The sequence below is a fragment of the Hypanus sabinus genome, chromosome 10, assembly GCF_030144855.1.
Source record: "Hypanus sabinus isolate sHypSab1 chromosome 10, sHypSab1.hap1, whole genome shotgun sequence".
NCBI classification, from domain to species: domain Eukaryota; kingdom Metazoa; phylum Chordata; class Chondrichthyes; order Myliobatiformes; family Dasyatidae; genus Hypanus; species Hypanus sabinus.
This window is the reverse complement of record NC_082715.1, coordinates 85,036,894-85,053,129: the sequence shown is the minus strand read 5'-3', so window position 1 is coordinate 85,053,129 and position 16,236 is coordinate 85,036,894. Positions and strand designations below refer to the sequence as shown.

At 41.4% G+C, this 16,236-nt stretch overlaps 1 protein-coding gene across 1 annotated transcript in view; it reads left to right on the top strand.

The window, feature by feature from the left end:
• LOC132401336 (protein eyes shut homolog) overlaps positions 1 to 16,236 on the top strand; it is a 1,222,700-nt gene that overhangs the window by 1,108,046 nt on the left and 98,418 nt on the right. Inside the window, exon 31 of the mRNA XM_059983465.1 lies at positions 3,387 to 3,655. Coding sequence (XP_059839448.1) covers positions 3,387 to 3,655 — 269 coding nt within the window. The remainder of the gene's footprint in view (positions 1 to 3,386; positions 3,656 to 16,236) is intronic.

Sequence of the window (16,236 nt, the reverse complement as noted above, 5' to 3'; positions counted from 1 at the left end):
TGTGAATCTCCTCTGCACTCTTTCTATGGCTTCCACATCCTTCCTGTAGTGAGGTGACCAGAACTGAGAGCAGTACTCCAAGTGGGGTCTGACCAGGGTCCTATATAGCTGCAACATTACCTCTTGGTTCCTAAGTTCAATTCCACCATTAATGAAGGCCAATACACCGTATACCTTCTTAACCACAGAGTCAACCTGCGCAGCTGATTTGAGCATCCTAAGGACTCGGGGATTAGACATTGTAAGGGACAAAATTGGTCCTTTGGAGGACAAGAATGATAATCCATATGTGGAGCCAAAACCATTGGGGGAGATCTTAAATGAATTCTTTGCATCTGTATTTACTCAGGAGATGGACAAGAGTCTATAGAAGTGAGGCAAAGCGGCTTCAACTTGATAGACCCTGTACAGATTACACAGGAGGAGGTGTTTGCTACTATGAGGCAAATCAGGATGGATAAATCCCCAGGGTCTGAAAAAATGCTCCCTCAGACCCCACAGGGAGCAAGTGCAGAAATTGCCAGATCCCAAGCAGAATTATTTAAATCATCCACAGCTACAGAGAGGTACCAGAGGATTGGAGGATAGCCAATGTTGTTCTGCCTTTTGAAAAAAGGCTGTAAACATAAACCAGCAAATTTTATAGGTCAGTGACTCTGACATCAGTTGTGTGAAAGTTATTGAAAGGTGTTCTAAGGGACCAGATATATAATTATTTGGATAGTTATGGACTGATTAAGGATAGCTTTGTGTGTGGTAGGTCATGTCTAACTAATCTTATAGAGTTTTTAAAGGAAATTACCAGGAAAGTGGGTGAAAGTATGCCAGTGGATGTTGTCTACATGAACTTTAGTTAGGCATTTGAGGTCTTGCATGGAAAGTTGATCAAGAAGGTTTAGTCATTCAGCATTTAGGATGAGGTAGTAAATTGGATTAGACATTGGCTTTGTGAGAGAGGCCAGCAAATGGTATTAGAGGGTTGGCCTCCGACTGGAGGTCTGCAACTAGTGGCGTGCTGCAGGGATCGGTAGTGGGTCTTTTGTTGTTTGTCATCTGTATCAATGATCTGGATGATAATGTGATAACTAATGCTGCAGATTTGCAGCTGACGTCAAGATTGGGGATGTAGTGAACAGTTAGGAAGTCTACCATGGCTTGCAGAGGGATCTGCATCAGTTGGAAAATGGGCTTAAGATGTCAGATGGAATTTAATGCAGACAGGTGTGAGGTTTTGCACTTCCGTAGGATTAACCAGGGTGGGTCTTACACAGTGAATGGTAGGGCACTGATGAGTGCGATAGAACAAAGGGATCAGGAAATACAGGTCCATAATTCACTGAACGTGGCATCACAGGTATATAGGGTCATAAAGAAAGCTTTTGGCACATTGACCTTCGTAAATCAGTGTATTGAGTACAGGAGATGGGATGTTACGTTTAAGTTGTCCAAAACGTTGGAGTATAATTTGGAGTATAGAGTAGTATTGGTCTCCTACCTACAGGAAAGGTGTAAACAAGATTGAAAGAGTACAGAGAAAATTCACAAGAATGCTGCCAGTTCTGGAGGAACTGAGTTATAAGGAAAGATTGAATAGGTTAGGGCAGTATTCTTTAGAATGTAGAATATTGAGAGGAGATTTGATAGAGGTATATAAAGTTATGTGGGGTATAAACAGAGTAAATGCAAGTGGACTTTTCCCACTGAGGTTGGGTGGGACTGCAACCAGGGGTCATGTGTTAAAGGTGAAAGTGAAAAGTTTAAGGGGAATGTGAAGGGAAACTTCTTCACTCAGAGGGTCATGAGACTGTGGAACAAGTCGCCATCGCAAGTGGTGCATGCAAGCTCAATTGCAACATTAAAGAGAATTTTGAGAAGGTACATGGATGGTGGTGGTATGGAGGGCAATGGGCCGAGTGCAGCTCAATGGTTTTGGCATGGACTAGATGGGCTAAGGGGCCTGTTTCCATGCTGTACTTCTCTATGACTCTCTATTACCCGAAAAAGTATCACAGATAGTTTTTTCCTGATCTCTGATACCTGAAAAAAGATAAATCTGATTGGTGATTATGAACTTCATTCACAATAAATGTAAATATTTGGTGCTTCTTCAGTTCTTGTTCCAATCAATAATGCATCCTAGTGAGAGCTAACAAACAAAGATGCAATGCGTTGAAAAACAAAGACCCCTTAGTGGTCCTAAATTTTGTTTACTGGATATATTTTTCTGTTCATTAACTTCTCACTCCTCAATAGGCTGCAGTGCTAGAAGAAGACCTGTTATAACGTTCATAGGTCAATTAACAATGGGCAATAAATGCAGGTTTGCCAATAGTGTTCAAATTAGGAGCACAAATAAAGGGAAAATCAAAGTCCAACCATCTGATAAGACAAAACTGCAGTGTAGGCTTTGAGTTTAAGTACTGATAAGGGAATGTACCCTCAAACGTTTTGACCCTTAAGGTTAATAAAACTGCTAACTGTGCTTAAAATACACTCGTGCCATGACCACTGAGTCTGAAAACCTCATCACGTGAAAAATTATTGCTGCTCTTCTATCTTTACACCCATGATGCTTATAAATTTGCCTGCTAATTCATTTCCCAAGCTCACACTGTTTTCATTTCAATTTAAAAAAAGACAATTTAGCAGGGAGAACGCTTTGTCAAAAGAGAGGATTAAGCTATGTTGTAACTCAGCATGGGATTACTGCATAGGAAGTCAACTGACAGTGTAAAGCTTCAGAAGTAACCCAACAAGTTTCACCATCTGCATTCTGTTTAATCATTATGGCTGGTACTGTGACACAGCTAGTAAATCAGGTGCTTCACATCTCCAGTGATCCATGCAATATAGAACAGTGTAGAACAGAAACAGGCCACAACAGGCCTCGGTCCACAAAACCTGTAACAGACACAATGGCACGTTCAGCTAAATCTCTTCTGCCTGCATATGATCCATAGCCTTCCAGATTGTGTTTCCACTTACAAGCAGATCGATAGCTCAAGAACGCGGATAATTGGCAAATGGAGCAGACGGAAGATAAAGGTGATGAATTGTTTTAAGTATGTCACGTGGAAATAGATTCAAAAGTAAATCAGGAAAGGTAATTGGATAAACACTAGAAGGAGGCGTATGCTTTAGAGTAAGGTTAATTAGCAGCTATTTCAGAGAGCAGATACAGGGAGACTGGCCGAACAATGTGGTTTGATGCTTATGTTATAAATAGCAATTTTTAGAGTAAAGGTGGAAAGAGATGATCATTTGTTTTCCACCATTATGTGTGTCAATTTTATGAATGTTTTTAAAAAAAATGGTTGAATAAACTTCATTCACACAATTTGCCATGTTTGGTATTGCAGCTGTTAATAATTCTGCTTTTTTTGCAGCTTTCCTAGGGTTGATACAGATTTCCTGGTTTCCAGAGCAACGCCAGGATCTACATTTGGTGACAGCATCACTTTTTCATTGCATCCTAAGCGGCCAACGTCTTTTCTTCCAGTAATGGCCACAATGGTTCAAACTTTGAAGACCTCCAGCTGCCAAGAAGACGTGTGCCAGAACGGAGGTACCTGCCGCGACACCTGGTTGCCCGATGGTGCTGGATCCTTCCAGTGTGACTGCCCTCTGCATTTTGCTGGGCACTTCTGTGAAAATGGTACCTTTATGTTGATAATGTACTGTTCTGTCATGTAAGTTCAATAGATCAAAGGAAATTTATTATCAAAGTACATATATGTCACTATGTACAACCCTGTGATTTATTTTCTTGCAAGCATGTTCAATAAATCCATAATAGAATAATAACCATGACAAAATCAGTGAAAGATCGCACCAGATTGGGTGTTCAACCAGTGTGCAAAAGACAAACTTTGGAAATACAAACAGAAAGAAAATAAATAAGCAATGAATATCGACAACAAGAAATAAAGAGTCCTTGAAAGTGACTCTATAGGTTGTGAGAACATTTCAATGATGAGGCAAGCTAAGTTGAATGAAGTTATCCTCTTTAGTTAAAGAGCCTGATGGTTCTGAGGTAATAACTTATCCTGAATATGGCAGTGCGAGTCCTGAGGCTCCTGTACCTTATTCCTGAAGGAAACAGCAAGAAGAGAGCATAACTTGGGTGGTGGGGGTCCCTGATGATAGATGCTGCTTTTCTGTGACAGAGATTTTTGTAGATGTGGGGAGGGCTTTACTTGTGATGGACTGCACTGTATCCACTACTTTTTGAGGGATTCTCCATTGAAGGCCATTGGTGTTTCCATACCAGGCTACGATGCAGACAGTGAATATGCTCTGCACTACACATCTATTGAAGTCTGCCAAAGTTTTAGATGCCATGCCAAATCTTTGTAATCTCCTAATGAAGTAGAGACACTGCCATGCTTTCTTAGTAATTGCACTTACATACAGGACCCTGGACAGGTCCTCAGAAATAATAAAATTGAGGAATTTAAAGTTGCTTACCCTCTTCACCTCTGATCCTTCAATGAAGACTGGTTCATGAATCTCTGGCTTCCTCCTCATGAAGTCCATAATTAGCTGCTTGGTCGGGAGGACATTGAGTAAGAGGTTGTTGTTATGGCACCACAAGGCCAGATTTTCAACTTCCTCCAATGTGCTGATTCATCACCACCTTTGAATTGGCCTACAATAGTTGTCAAATCAAATATTACAAGTGAAATGTAAGGCACAGAAAGCTAAAGAACTTTTGTGACCTCCTGTATACATTAGTCTATGAGAAATATTTCCAACTCATCAACTATATTTTGATATATATATTTCTTTTATTATTTGTATAGTTTGTTGTCTTTTGCACATTTGTTGTCAATCCTGTTAGTGTAGAATTTCATTAATTCTATTATGGTTCTTGGATTTATTGAGAATACGCACAAGAAAATGAATCTGAGGGTTCTATACGGTGACTTTGATAATAAATGTACATTGAACTTTGAACTTTCAAATGTGAGGGAAATTTAAAGATAACAATTTCTTTGAGTTTCATTTGCACCAACAGCAGCTTCAGAACATTTCAAAATATGTCAGGCTAAGTTTATGTTGAGATACTGTGGAGCAAATAGTTGGTTTTATGTGAGTTGCTCACACTATCTGTCAGCACTGATACTTCATAGTTGGAATTATACTTGGAACTAAACTTCACTGCTTGCTTTTTTTTTTGTGTGGACATATTTCACCAAAGAAGTCATTTGCCGATATTTTACCATAAGGGCAGCACAGTGGCAAAGCAATTACCTCAATGATTCACAGCACCAGCAAGCACTGATCTAGGTTCAATTCCTGACTCTGTCTATAATGAGTTTGTACATTCTTCCTGTGCGTGGGTTTTCTCCCAGTGCTATGGTTTTCCTCCCACATTCCAAAGACAAATGGATTAGGGTTAGTAAGTTCTGGGCAAGTTATGTTGGCGCCGGAAGCTTAGTGACACTTGTGGACTGTCCCAGCACACCTTTGGACTGTGTTGGTCGTTGACTTAAAAGATGCATTTCACTGTAAGCTTCGATGTACATGTGACAAATAAGACTACTCTTTAATAGTAAACAATGCCAATGGAAGCTTCATAAATATGGAAATTGGACCAGACAGTTGCCAGCACTGTTCACCTTGATGTGGCTGTTCCAGTGACGTTCTTATTTAACACTGCTTCATCTTCCATTATTGCATGGAAGAGGTCATTCCACACTTTAAGTTCATGTCAGCTCTTGAGCAGTTTATCTCTTATTTCCATGGGACCTATTCTTTCTAACACTGATTCACCTACAACCATATGCATGAGGGATAATTTAAGTTAACAGCAAACACACTGGAATATGTGAGGAACACAGAGCACACAGGACATAAAGGATCACAGGGAGGACCTGCAGATTCCTCACAGAGTATCAAAGTTCAAGAACCCACCTTGGTTCCTGAACTGTGCTTAAGCAACACTAACTGTTGTTCACTCCACCTTCTGTTCAAACATGAAGTTATAATCAGTGCATTTTTACCTACTTGTAACATCTGGAGCAATAATGTACAACACTTATTTATACCTCACAGTACAACAAAATGCAAATGCTAATGGGGTATTCATGTGTAGCTGACTGTATACACTTGTTTGAGTTTTCTGTACTATTATATATATATAGCCACTGGTCACTTTATTAGGTACCATATCTCTCATACCTCTTGAGAAGATGGTGGCAAGCTACCCTCTTAAACCAATAAACTTCTTATGGTGTTGTTGCGATTGGAATTTCTGGATTTAGATGAAGAAATAACAATAAACTCTCAGTAGCCACTTTATGAGGTACACTGGTGCACCTGCTCATTAATGCAAATGTTTAATTAGCCAATCATGTAGCAACAACTCAATGCATAGAAGTATGCAGACATGATTAAGAGGTTCAATTGTTGTTCAGATCAAACATCAGAATGTGGAAGAAATGTGATCTGAGTGACTTTGACTGTAGAATGATTGTTGGTACCAGAGAGGGTGATTTGAGTATCTGAGAAACTGCTGATCTCCAGTAATTTTGATGGACAACAGTCTCTAGACTTCACAGAGAATATGAAAAAAGAAACTAAAAACGTACAGTGAGCAGCAATCCTGTGGGCAGAAACACCTTGTTAATGAGAGACGTCAGAGGAGAATGGCCAGATGGGTTCAAGCCTGACAGGAGAATGTCAATCAGTCAAATCAGTCTCTGAACACATGACACATCAAACCTTGAGTTGGACGAGCTAGAGCAACAGAAGACCATGCACATACACTCAGTGGCCACTTTATGAGACAGGAGACAGCTAATAAAGTGGCCACTGAGTGTATTTTACTTGTTACGTTATTGCTGGTTCTCACCGTGCTAACTGCAGACTTTAAAATTACGCATAGCACAGATATGGTTTGGATACAGCCTGAATAATTGGTGCACCCCTTGCTATAACTTGGGGACCATGCAATGCCTAAGAATCAATGTGAATAATTTTAGAGAAGGGAAGATGTTGGGTCACATTAAACTTCCATTCTTGTGTTTTCTCCAGTTTTTGGGAAAATTATTCACAAAAGAGTTAAACAAATCAAAAGTTTTGCATTTCTTTCATGAGATAGTGTCTCCAATTAAGCACTGCTGCAAAATGACACATCCATTAATGGAAACAATAAAGTATTCAATTTGTTTTCAGGGTTTTATACAAATTATATTCTAGTCAATATAGAATTGGTCAGCGTTTATTTTTTTGGTGGTTTAAAATGACCCTACCTGTGGTACTAAGGTGCAGTTGTATCCCTGGCAAAACATTGGGAAATTGGTCAAAAAAAGTGGTATTGGTATTAGTTTATTATTGACACATATGCCAAGGCATAGTGGAATTCTTGTTGGCATATTGTTTTTTACAGATCAAATCATTACACATTGCATTGAGCAAGAAAAGGGTAAAACAATAACAATGCAGAATAAAGTGCTGTGCAGGTAAATGATAAACTGAGGGAGACTGTAAGCCCAAGGGTCCATCTTATCGTACAAGAGGTCCATTCAAGAGTCTGATAACAGTAGGATAGAAGTTGTCCTTGAGCCTGGTTTTCAGGTTTTTGTATCTTTGGCCTGAGAGGTGCTAATGGTGCTTTACTGAATTGAAACAGGATCAGTGTATTCAGCACACATGAAATTCTGGAGGAACTCAGCTGGCCAGGCAGCATCTATGGAAAATCGTACAGTTGAAATTTTGAGCTGAGACCCTTCATCAGGACTGGAAAAAAAGATGTGGAGTCAAAGTAAGAAAGTGGGGTGAGGGGAGGAAGAACCACAAGGTAAGAGGTGAACCAGGAGTTTGGGGGGGGGGCGGGGGGGAAGGTGAAGTAAGAAACTGAGAAGTTGATTTGTGAAAGAGGTACAGAACTTGGGAAGAAGGAATCTGATAGGAGAGGACAGAAGGCCATGTAAGATAGAAAAGGGGGAGGAGCCCTTAAGGGAGGTGATAGGTAAGGAGATAAGGTGAGAGAGGGAAATGGGAATGGGGTGTGGTGCAGGTGGGGGGGGGGGTGGGATTTAACAGAAGTTCAGTGTTCGTCACCAGATTGAAGGCTTCCCAGATGGAATATAAGGTGTTGTTCTTCCAACCTGAGCATGGCCTCATCACGATAGCAGAGGAGGGCCTGGACAGACATGTCGGAATGGGAACGAGAAGTGGAATTAAAATGTATAGCCACTGGTTGATCTCACTTTTTCTGATGGATTCTCTCAGGATCAGTGTAATTCATGATGGGACTTCCCCAATGTTGAACATCAAGTCAAGTCAAGTCAACTTTTATTGTCATTTCGACCATAACTGATGGTGCAGTGCATAGTAAAAATGAGACAACATTTTTCAGGACCATGGTTCACATGACACAGTACAAAAACTAGACTGAACTACGTAATAACAAAAAACAGAGAAAGCTGCACTAGACTACAGACCTACACTGGACTGCATAAGGTACACAAAAACAGTGCAGGCATTACAATAAATAATATACAGGACAGTAGGGCAAGGTGTCAGTCCAGACTTTGGGTATTGAGGAGTCTGAAAGCTTGGGGGAAGAAACTGCTACATAGTCTGGTTGTGAGAGCCGGAATGCTTTGGAGCCTTTTCCCAGATGGCAGGAGGGAGAAGGGATTGTATGAGGGGTGCATGGGGTCCTTCATAATGCTGTTTCCTTTGCAGATGCAGCGTGTAGTGTAAATGTCCCTGATGGCGGGAAGAGAGACCCCGATGATCTTCTCAGCTGACCTCACTATCCGCTGCAGGGTCTTGCAATCCGAGATGGTGCAATTTCCCAACCAGGCAGTGATGCAGCTGCTCAGGATGCTCTCAATACAACCCCTGTAGAATGTGCTGAGGATGGGGCTGGGAGATGAACTTTCCTCAGCCTTTGTAAAAAGTAGAGATGCAATCTGCCAATACTGAGCTATGCACACACCAGCAACACAAGAGAGAGAGAGGAGAAGGAGAAAGAGTATGTAGGAAGATGCAGGGATATCCACACTCACTCAAGAGGACATGACAAATCATGGTCAGTGAAATGCATTTCAGGTGGAATACCCTTTGAGACACCACAGGCCACTATAAAAGCCTGTCAGGAAACAGCTATCATTACTATTCTGTTTAAGTTCTCCAGGAGTGAAAATTTACTCAGATTAGAGCAGCAAAAAAGGCATCCATGGTCTCACAAGGTATCTGAGGGTAAACTGCGTACCACTGCTTATATCTACATCCCCTCCAGGTCCTGGACTGACGTATATAATAGAAATGGGAAGAATATTAAAAATAATTATATTTGGCATAATATTGTCACTCATAATTAATAATTTCTTGCTTACTCTCTCCCTTTATTTCCTTACCTCCCTTCTTTTTTACTTCTTAACTCTTTCTCTCTTCTTGACAGGAGGTCAAGGTATAAAATAAAGGGATTGGAACTGAGAGAGAAATTCTTATGCAATTTGTGGTTAAAATCTGGAACCCACTGCCTACAGATTGTAGAAGAGACAAATTGCATTGTGGCCTTCAGGACAGAATCAAATAAATATGTGGTATGGAAAGACTTACAGAGCTTTAGAGAAGATTTCGAGATTAATCTCGAACCTCTTGAGTGAGTGTGGATATCCCTGCATCTTCCTACATACTCTTTCTCCTTCTCCTCTCTCTCTCTCTTGTGTTGCTGGTGTGTGCATAGCTCAGTATTGGCAGATTGCATCTCTACTTTTTACAAAGGCTGAGGAAAGTTCATCTCCCAGCCCCATCCTCATCACATTCTACAGGTGTTGTATTGAAAGCATCGTGAGCTTGACTAATCTGTTGGAGTTTTTTGAGGGTGTAACAAGGATCTTAGACGAGGGTAAGCCAGTGGATGTTGTATACCTAGATTTTCAGAAGGCATTCGATAAGGTGCCACATAGGAGATTGGTGAGTAAAATCAGAGCTCATGGCATTGGGGGCAGGGTTTCAACATGGATAGAAAACTGGTTGGCAGATAGAAAGCAAAGGGTAGCAGTGAATGGGTGTTTCTCAGACTGGCTGGAGGTGACTAGTGGGGTACCACAGGGCTCTGTATTGGGACCACAGCTCTTTACGATTTATGTCAATGATTTAGATGAGGGCATTGAAAACTATATCAGCAAGTTTGCTGACGATACTAAACTGGGTGGCAGTGTGACATGCGAAGAGGACGTTAGGAGAATACAGGGAGACTTGGATAGGCTGGGTGAATGGGCAGATACTTGGCAGATGTCATTCAATGTGAATAAATGTGAAGTTATCCACTTTGGAAGCTGGAACAAGAGGGCAGAGTATTGTCTGAACAGTGTAGCGTTAGGTAAGGGAGAAATGCAAAGAGACCTAGGAGTCCTAGTTCACCAGTCAATGAAGGTGAATGAGCAAGTGCAACAAGCAGTGAAGAGGGCAAATGGAATGTTGGCCTTTGTTACAAGGGGAATTGAATACAAGAGCAAGGATGTCCTTTTGCATTTGTACAGGGCCCTGGTGAGACCACACCTGGAATATTGTGTACAGTTTTGGTCTCCAGGTTTAAGGAAGGACATTCTGGCAGTTGAGGAAGTGCAGCGTAGATTCACTAGGTTGATTCCTGGGATGGCAGGGCTGTCTTACGCAGAGAGATTGGAGAGATTGGGCTTGTACACGCTGGAATTGAGGAGATTGAGAGGGGATCTGATTGAAACATTTAAGATAATTAAAGGATTTGATAGGATTGAGGCAGGAAATATGTTCCAAATGTTGGGAGAGTCCAGTACCAGAGGGCATGGATTGAGAATAAGAGGTCAGTTATTTAAAACAGAGTTGAGGAAGAGCTTCTTCTCCCAGAGCGTAGTGGAGGTGTGGAATGCACTACCTCGGAAGACGGTGGAGGCCAATTCTCTGGATGCTTTCAAGAAGGAGCTAGATAGATATCTGATGGATAGGGGAATCAAGGGATATGGGGACAAGGCAGGGACTGGGTATTGATAGTGAATGATCAGCCATGATCTCAGAATGGCGGTGCAGACTCGAGGGGCCAAATGGTCTACTTCTGCACCTATTGTCTATTGTCTATTGTCTATTTGGAAATGGGAAATTGCTGCAGTGCATGGTGTTTTAAAGGGCTCATAACCATTCAGTGCTCTGATTCATCCATGTCTTTTTGTGTTTTTGCTCTCTCCTTTTTTATTATTCCTTTATTTTACTACATTTCCTTTCTTCCTGCACACTTTTTCCTCTGTATTCGACTATGCTTCTCCCTGTTGTCTGCAGTCTAGCAATGTATGAGATAATCATCTTGACGTTTTGTGGACAAGCAACTGACTTCATGAAAAGAATTCTCATTATAAAGGTTTCACACTATAGTACTGATTAAATTCACAAAATGTCCATTACAAAAGTTGGGAAAGCACGCCTGAAGAATAACATCACTTCATTTCATGTTAATCAAATGCAATAGTGACTTCCCAGCTTCCTCTGAAATTTATCTTGGGATCTCTACATATCAAACAACAAGTATGTGGTTTGATGTGTAAAAACAACCGGTAACAGCTTTATTGGGCATACCTGTACACCTGCTCATCAATGCAAACATATAATTGGCGAATTACATGGCAGAAACTCAATGCATAACAACATGTAGACATAGTCAGGAGGTTCAATTGTTGTTCAGAGCAAACAACAGAATGGGGAAGAAATGTGGCATTGATTGCGGAATGATTATTGGTGCTAGATGGAGTGGTTTGAGCTTCTCAGAAACTGCTGATCTCTGGGATTTTCATGCACAACAGGTTCTAGAGCAGGGGTTCACAACCTTTTCTCTGCTATGGAGCCTTACCATTAACCGAGAGGTCCATGGAAACCCTGCTCTAGAGTTTACAAAGACCAGTGCAAAAAACAACAATCACCCAGTGTGGTGAACTACATATACCTCTCTGGACACGCCCCTCTGCTGACTGCTCCTGTGGCTCCTCCCACAAACCCCTGTATAAAGGCAATTGGAAGCACGGCTCCTCCCTCAGTCTCCAGGATGCTGTGTGGTGGGCTCTTGCTGCTAATCATGGTCTCTTGCAGCTAATAAAAGCCGATCATTCACCTCCTGTCTCCAAGAGTTATTGATAGTGCATCACCCAGTGAGTGGTATTTTGTGGGTGAAAGTGCCTTGTCAATGACAGAGGTCAGAGGAGAATGGCCAGACTGGTTCAAGCTGACAGGAAGGTAACTCAAATAACCACGTTTTACAGCAGTGGTGTGCAGAAGAGCATCTCTGAATGCACAGCACATTGAACTTTAAAGTGGATGGCCTACAGCAGCAGTAGACCATGAAGATACACTCAGTGGATATTTTATTAGGTATAGAGGGTACAAGAGGAAGAATTTCTTTACCCAGAGAGTGGTGAATCTGTGGAATTCATTGACAATGGTGGCAGTAGAGGCCAGGTCATTGGGATTATTTAAGGCAGAGGTTGATAGGTTCTTGATTAGTCTGAGCATGAAAGGTTACAGAGAAAAGGCAGGGCAATGGAGCTGAGAGGAAAATGAATCAGTCCTGATGAAATGGCAGAGAAGGCTCAATGGGCCGAGTGGCCTAATTCCACTCCTTTGTCTTATGTTCTTATGAGCAAGTAAAGTGGCTAAAGAAGAATTTAACAAGTAATTTTCAATGGTATAATAGCGGCTATGCATTATAATGTTGCCAATTATAAACCTTCCTCACTATTGCTTCCTCTTCCTGCTTTTCAATATTCCCCAAGCTCTCTTGATTATAATCTTCTTTCTTGCTATATTTCCATATCTAGATATTGTAGTGTACACCATTCCCATCTTGAAACCAAACTGTATTCAGCAAGGGGTTCTCCAGAGCCATTTATATTGCCATTAAGGTAATGTTGAAATTAGGTTGTTAAATTGCATCAAAGTTCCAAGAAAATTTATCATCAAAAGATGTATATGTCATCATATCTTACTTTGAGATTCATTTTCTTTCAGGCTTTCAGAATAAAATTTCCAAATTCATCAGAATTGTGTAGATGAGCATTCAATTACCAGAACATGAGAGGTTATGGACCAAGTGTTGAGAAATTAATTTAATTTCGGTGGCTGTATGATAGTTGATGTGGACATGGTAGTTAAATAAGCTATTCCTGTGTAACAAGACTCAATTCAATCTCATGTTTATTGTCATTCGACCATGCACACGTACACAGCTAAACAAAACATTGTTCCTCTGGGGCCAAGGTGCAAAACACAGTACATACAGGATAGTCACACACAGCACATATACTTATAATACAATAGTCACAAATTAAAATTAACTTCAGCCCCTGAATAGCATGGTCTGAATATTGTTAATACATGGGATGTTGTCCTGGAGCCACGCTTCTGTAAGAATAGCACACAGCAGTTCCTCATGTCATGTTGGGTCAGTTGCAGATGGAGAAATTCATTTTGTTTTCCAAAAAGCAAACATTGGAGTCTGTAATTATTGCAAAAATAGAGATCTATACTCTTATAGTATAAGTGTACTACTTGTACCTGTATACATTAACACATGTTAATTCATTATATTCCTTATAGAAATCATGCACTTTGTCTTTTCTACCATGTAGATTCATTGAACATTTATGAGACAGAGGAAGCCATCCTGTGCATTGAGTAAAAGTCAAGTCAAGTCAAGTCAACTTTTATTGTCATTTGCAGATGCAGCGTGTAGTGTAAATGTCCATGATGGCAGGAAGAGAGACCCCGATGATCTTCTCAGCTGACCTCACTATCCGCTACAGGGTCTTGCAATCCGAGATGGTGCAATTTCTGAACCAGGCAGTGATGCAGCTGCTCAGGATTCTCTCAGTACAACCCCTGTAGAATGTGATGAGGTGGGGGGGTGGGAGATGGACTTTCCTCAGCCTTCACAAAAAGTAGAGACGCTGCTGGGCTTTCTTTGCTATGGAGCTGGTGTTGAGGGACCAGGTGAGATTCTCTGCCAGGTGAACACCAAGAAATTTGGTGCTCTTTACGATCTCTACCGAGGAGCCGTTGATGTTCAGCGGGGAGTGTTCGCTCCATGCCCTCCTGAAGTCAACAACCATCTCTTTTTTTTCGTTCACATTAAGAGACATGTTGTTGGCTCTGCACCAGTCCATTAGCCGCTGCACCTCCTCTCTGTAAGCTGACTCGTCGTTCTTGCTGATGAGACCCACCACGGTCGTGTCATCGGCGAACTTGATGATGTGGTTCGAGCTGTGTGTAGCAGCACAGTCGTGGGTCAGCAGAGTGAACAGCAGTGGATTGAGCACACAGCCCTAGGGAGCCCCTGTGCTCAGTGTGATGGTGTTGGAGATGCTGCTCCCGATCCGGACTGACTGAGGTCTCCCAGTCAGGAAGTCTAGGATCCAGTTGCAGAGGGAGGTGTTCAGGCCCAATAGGCTCAGTTTTCCAATCAGTTTCTGAGGGATGATTATGTTGAATGCTGAACTGAAGTCTATGAACAGCATTCAAACATATGTGTCTTTTTTATCCAGGTGGGTCAGGGCCAGGTGGAGGGTGGTGGCAATGGCATCATCTGTTGAGCGGTTGGGACAGTACACAAACTGCAGAGGGTCCAGTGAGAGGGAGAGCAGGGTCTTGATATGCCTCATGATGAGCCTCTCGAAACACTTCATGATAATAGATGTAAGTGCAACAGGATGGTAGTCATTTAGGCAGGACACGGAAGACTTTGGCACGGGGACGATGGTGGCTGCCTTGAAGCACGTTGGAATGGTGGCGCTGCTCAGGGAGATGTTGAAGATGTCAGTGAGAACATCTGCTAGCTGGTCTGCACATCCTCTGAGCCCTGTACCAGGGACATTGTCTGGTCCAGCAGCCTTCCGTGGGTTGACCCTGCACAGGGTTCTTCTCAAGTCAGCCACAGAGAGACACAGCACCTGGTCATTCGTAGGAGGGGTGGACTTCCTCGCTGCCACGTCATTTTCTGCCTCAAACCGGGCATAGAATTTATTCAGTGCATTTGAGAGGGAGGCATCACCTGCACAGTCAGGTGATGTTGTCTTGTAATTGGTGATTGTAATTGTAAAAGGGAGTCCTCTACCCTTATCCCACAATTCAGCTATTCACGGCCCTACATGTCAAGCTCATTGCATACTTCCAGAATCAGTTCACTTTCTGAAGATGAATGGGAATTGAAGCACCCACTCATGATGTCATTAATTAGAGTCATAGAGTCATAGAAAAGTACAGCATAGAAACAGGCCTTACAGGCCATCTAGTCTATGGCAAATCCATTTAAAGTGCCTACTCTTATCGACCTGCACTGAGACCATAGCTCTCCCTCCTGCTACTATCCAAACTTCACTTGTGTTCAAATGATTGAAATCATTCTCTTAATGAAATTATGAGAAATGATTGATCATCCTAATTGCATGTTTTACCGAAGCATTAACAGTGAAACTGAGAATTTTAATTCATGGAAATTCTGGACTGATGATCTAAAAAGGGCAGTGAATGCACTGGAACCTGTTAATCAATTTTGCACGCCTTGGTGATACGTTTATTGGGGGGCATAAGAACATTTTTGTTGGAGAATCTGGATTTCAAGGAAAGCTTATAATTGTATTTAAAGTTTTTTTTGGGTGTCAAATCTCTGATATATTCTTCTAAATTTTAGTCAGCGTCTCCAACAGCAAAGGGTGGCATTTTCAGCTCTTGAGTTAGCAGTTAATTTTCTTAGATCAATTCCAAGTAACCAGGTCCTTGCTGTGATTGTGGTTGCATCAATGGAGACTGTAGCTGCCAGATATAAAAGATTTTTGTTCACCACAAGCTGATCAGCTGGAGCATCTATTTTTCCTCTCCTGCTACTCAATAGTACAGGAATGTTTTATACTTATTTAAAAAAACAAAGATAGCAGTAAACAATTAACTGTAATTGTTAATTATAATTGGTAATACCGATTAGTAAATATTTAAATATACTACCTAGTCTAGTTAGTAAATATAGTTAGCAAACTAAGGATGGTGAATCTTTGGAATTCATTGCCACAGGCAGCTTTGGAGCCAAGTCATTGGATATATTTAAAGTGGAGGTTGATAGGTTCTTGATTAGTAAGATCATTCAAGGTCACAGAGAAAAGGCAGGAGAATGGGATTAAGAAGAATAATGAATCTACCATGATGGAATAGCAGAGCAGACTCAATGGGCTGAATGGCCTAATTTCTGCTCTTATATCTTAT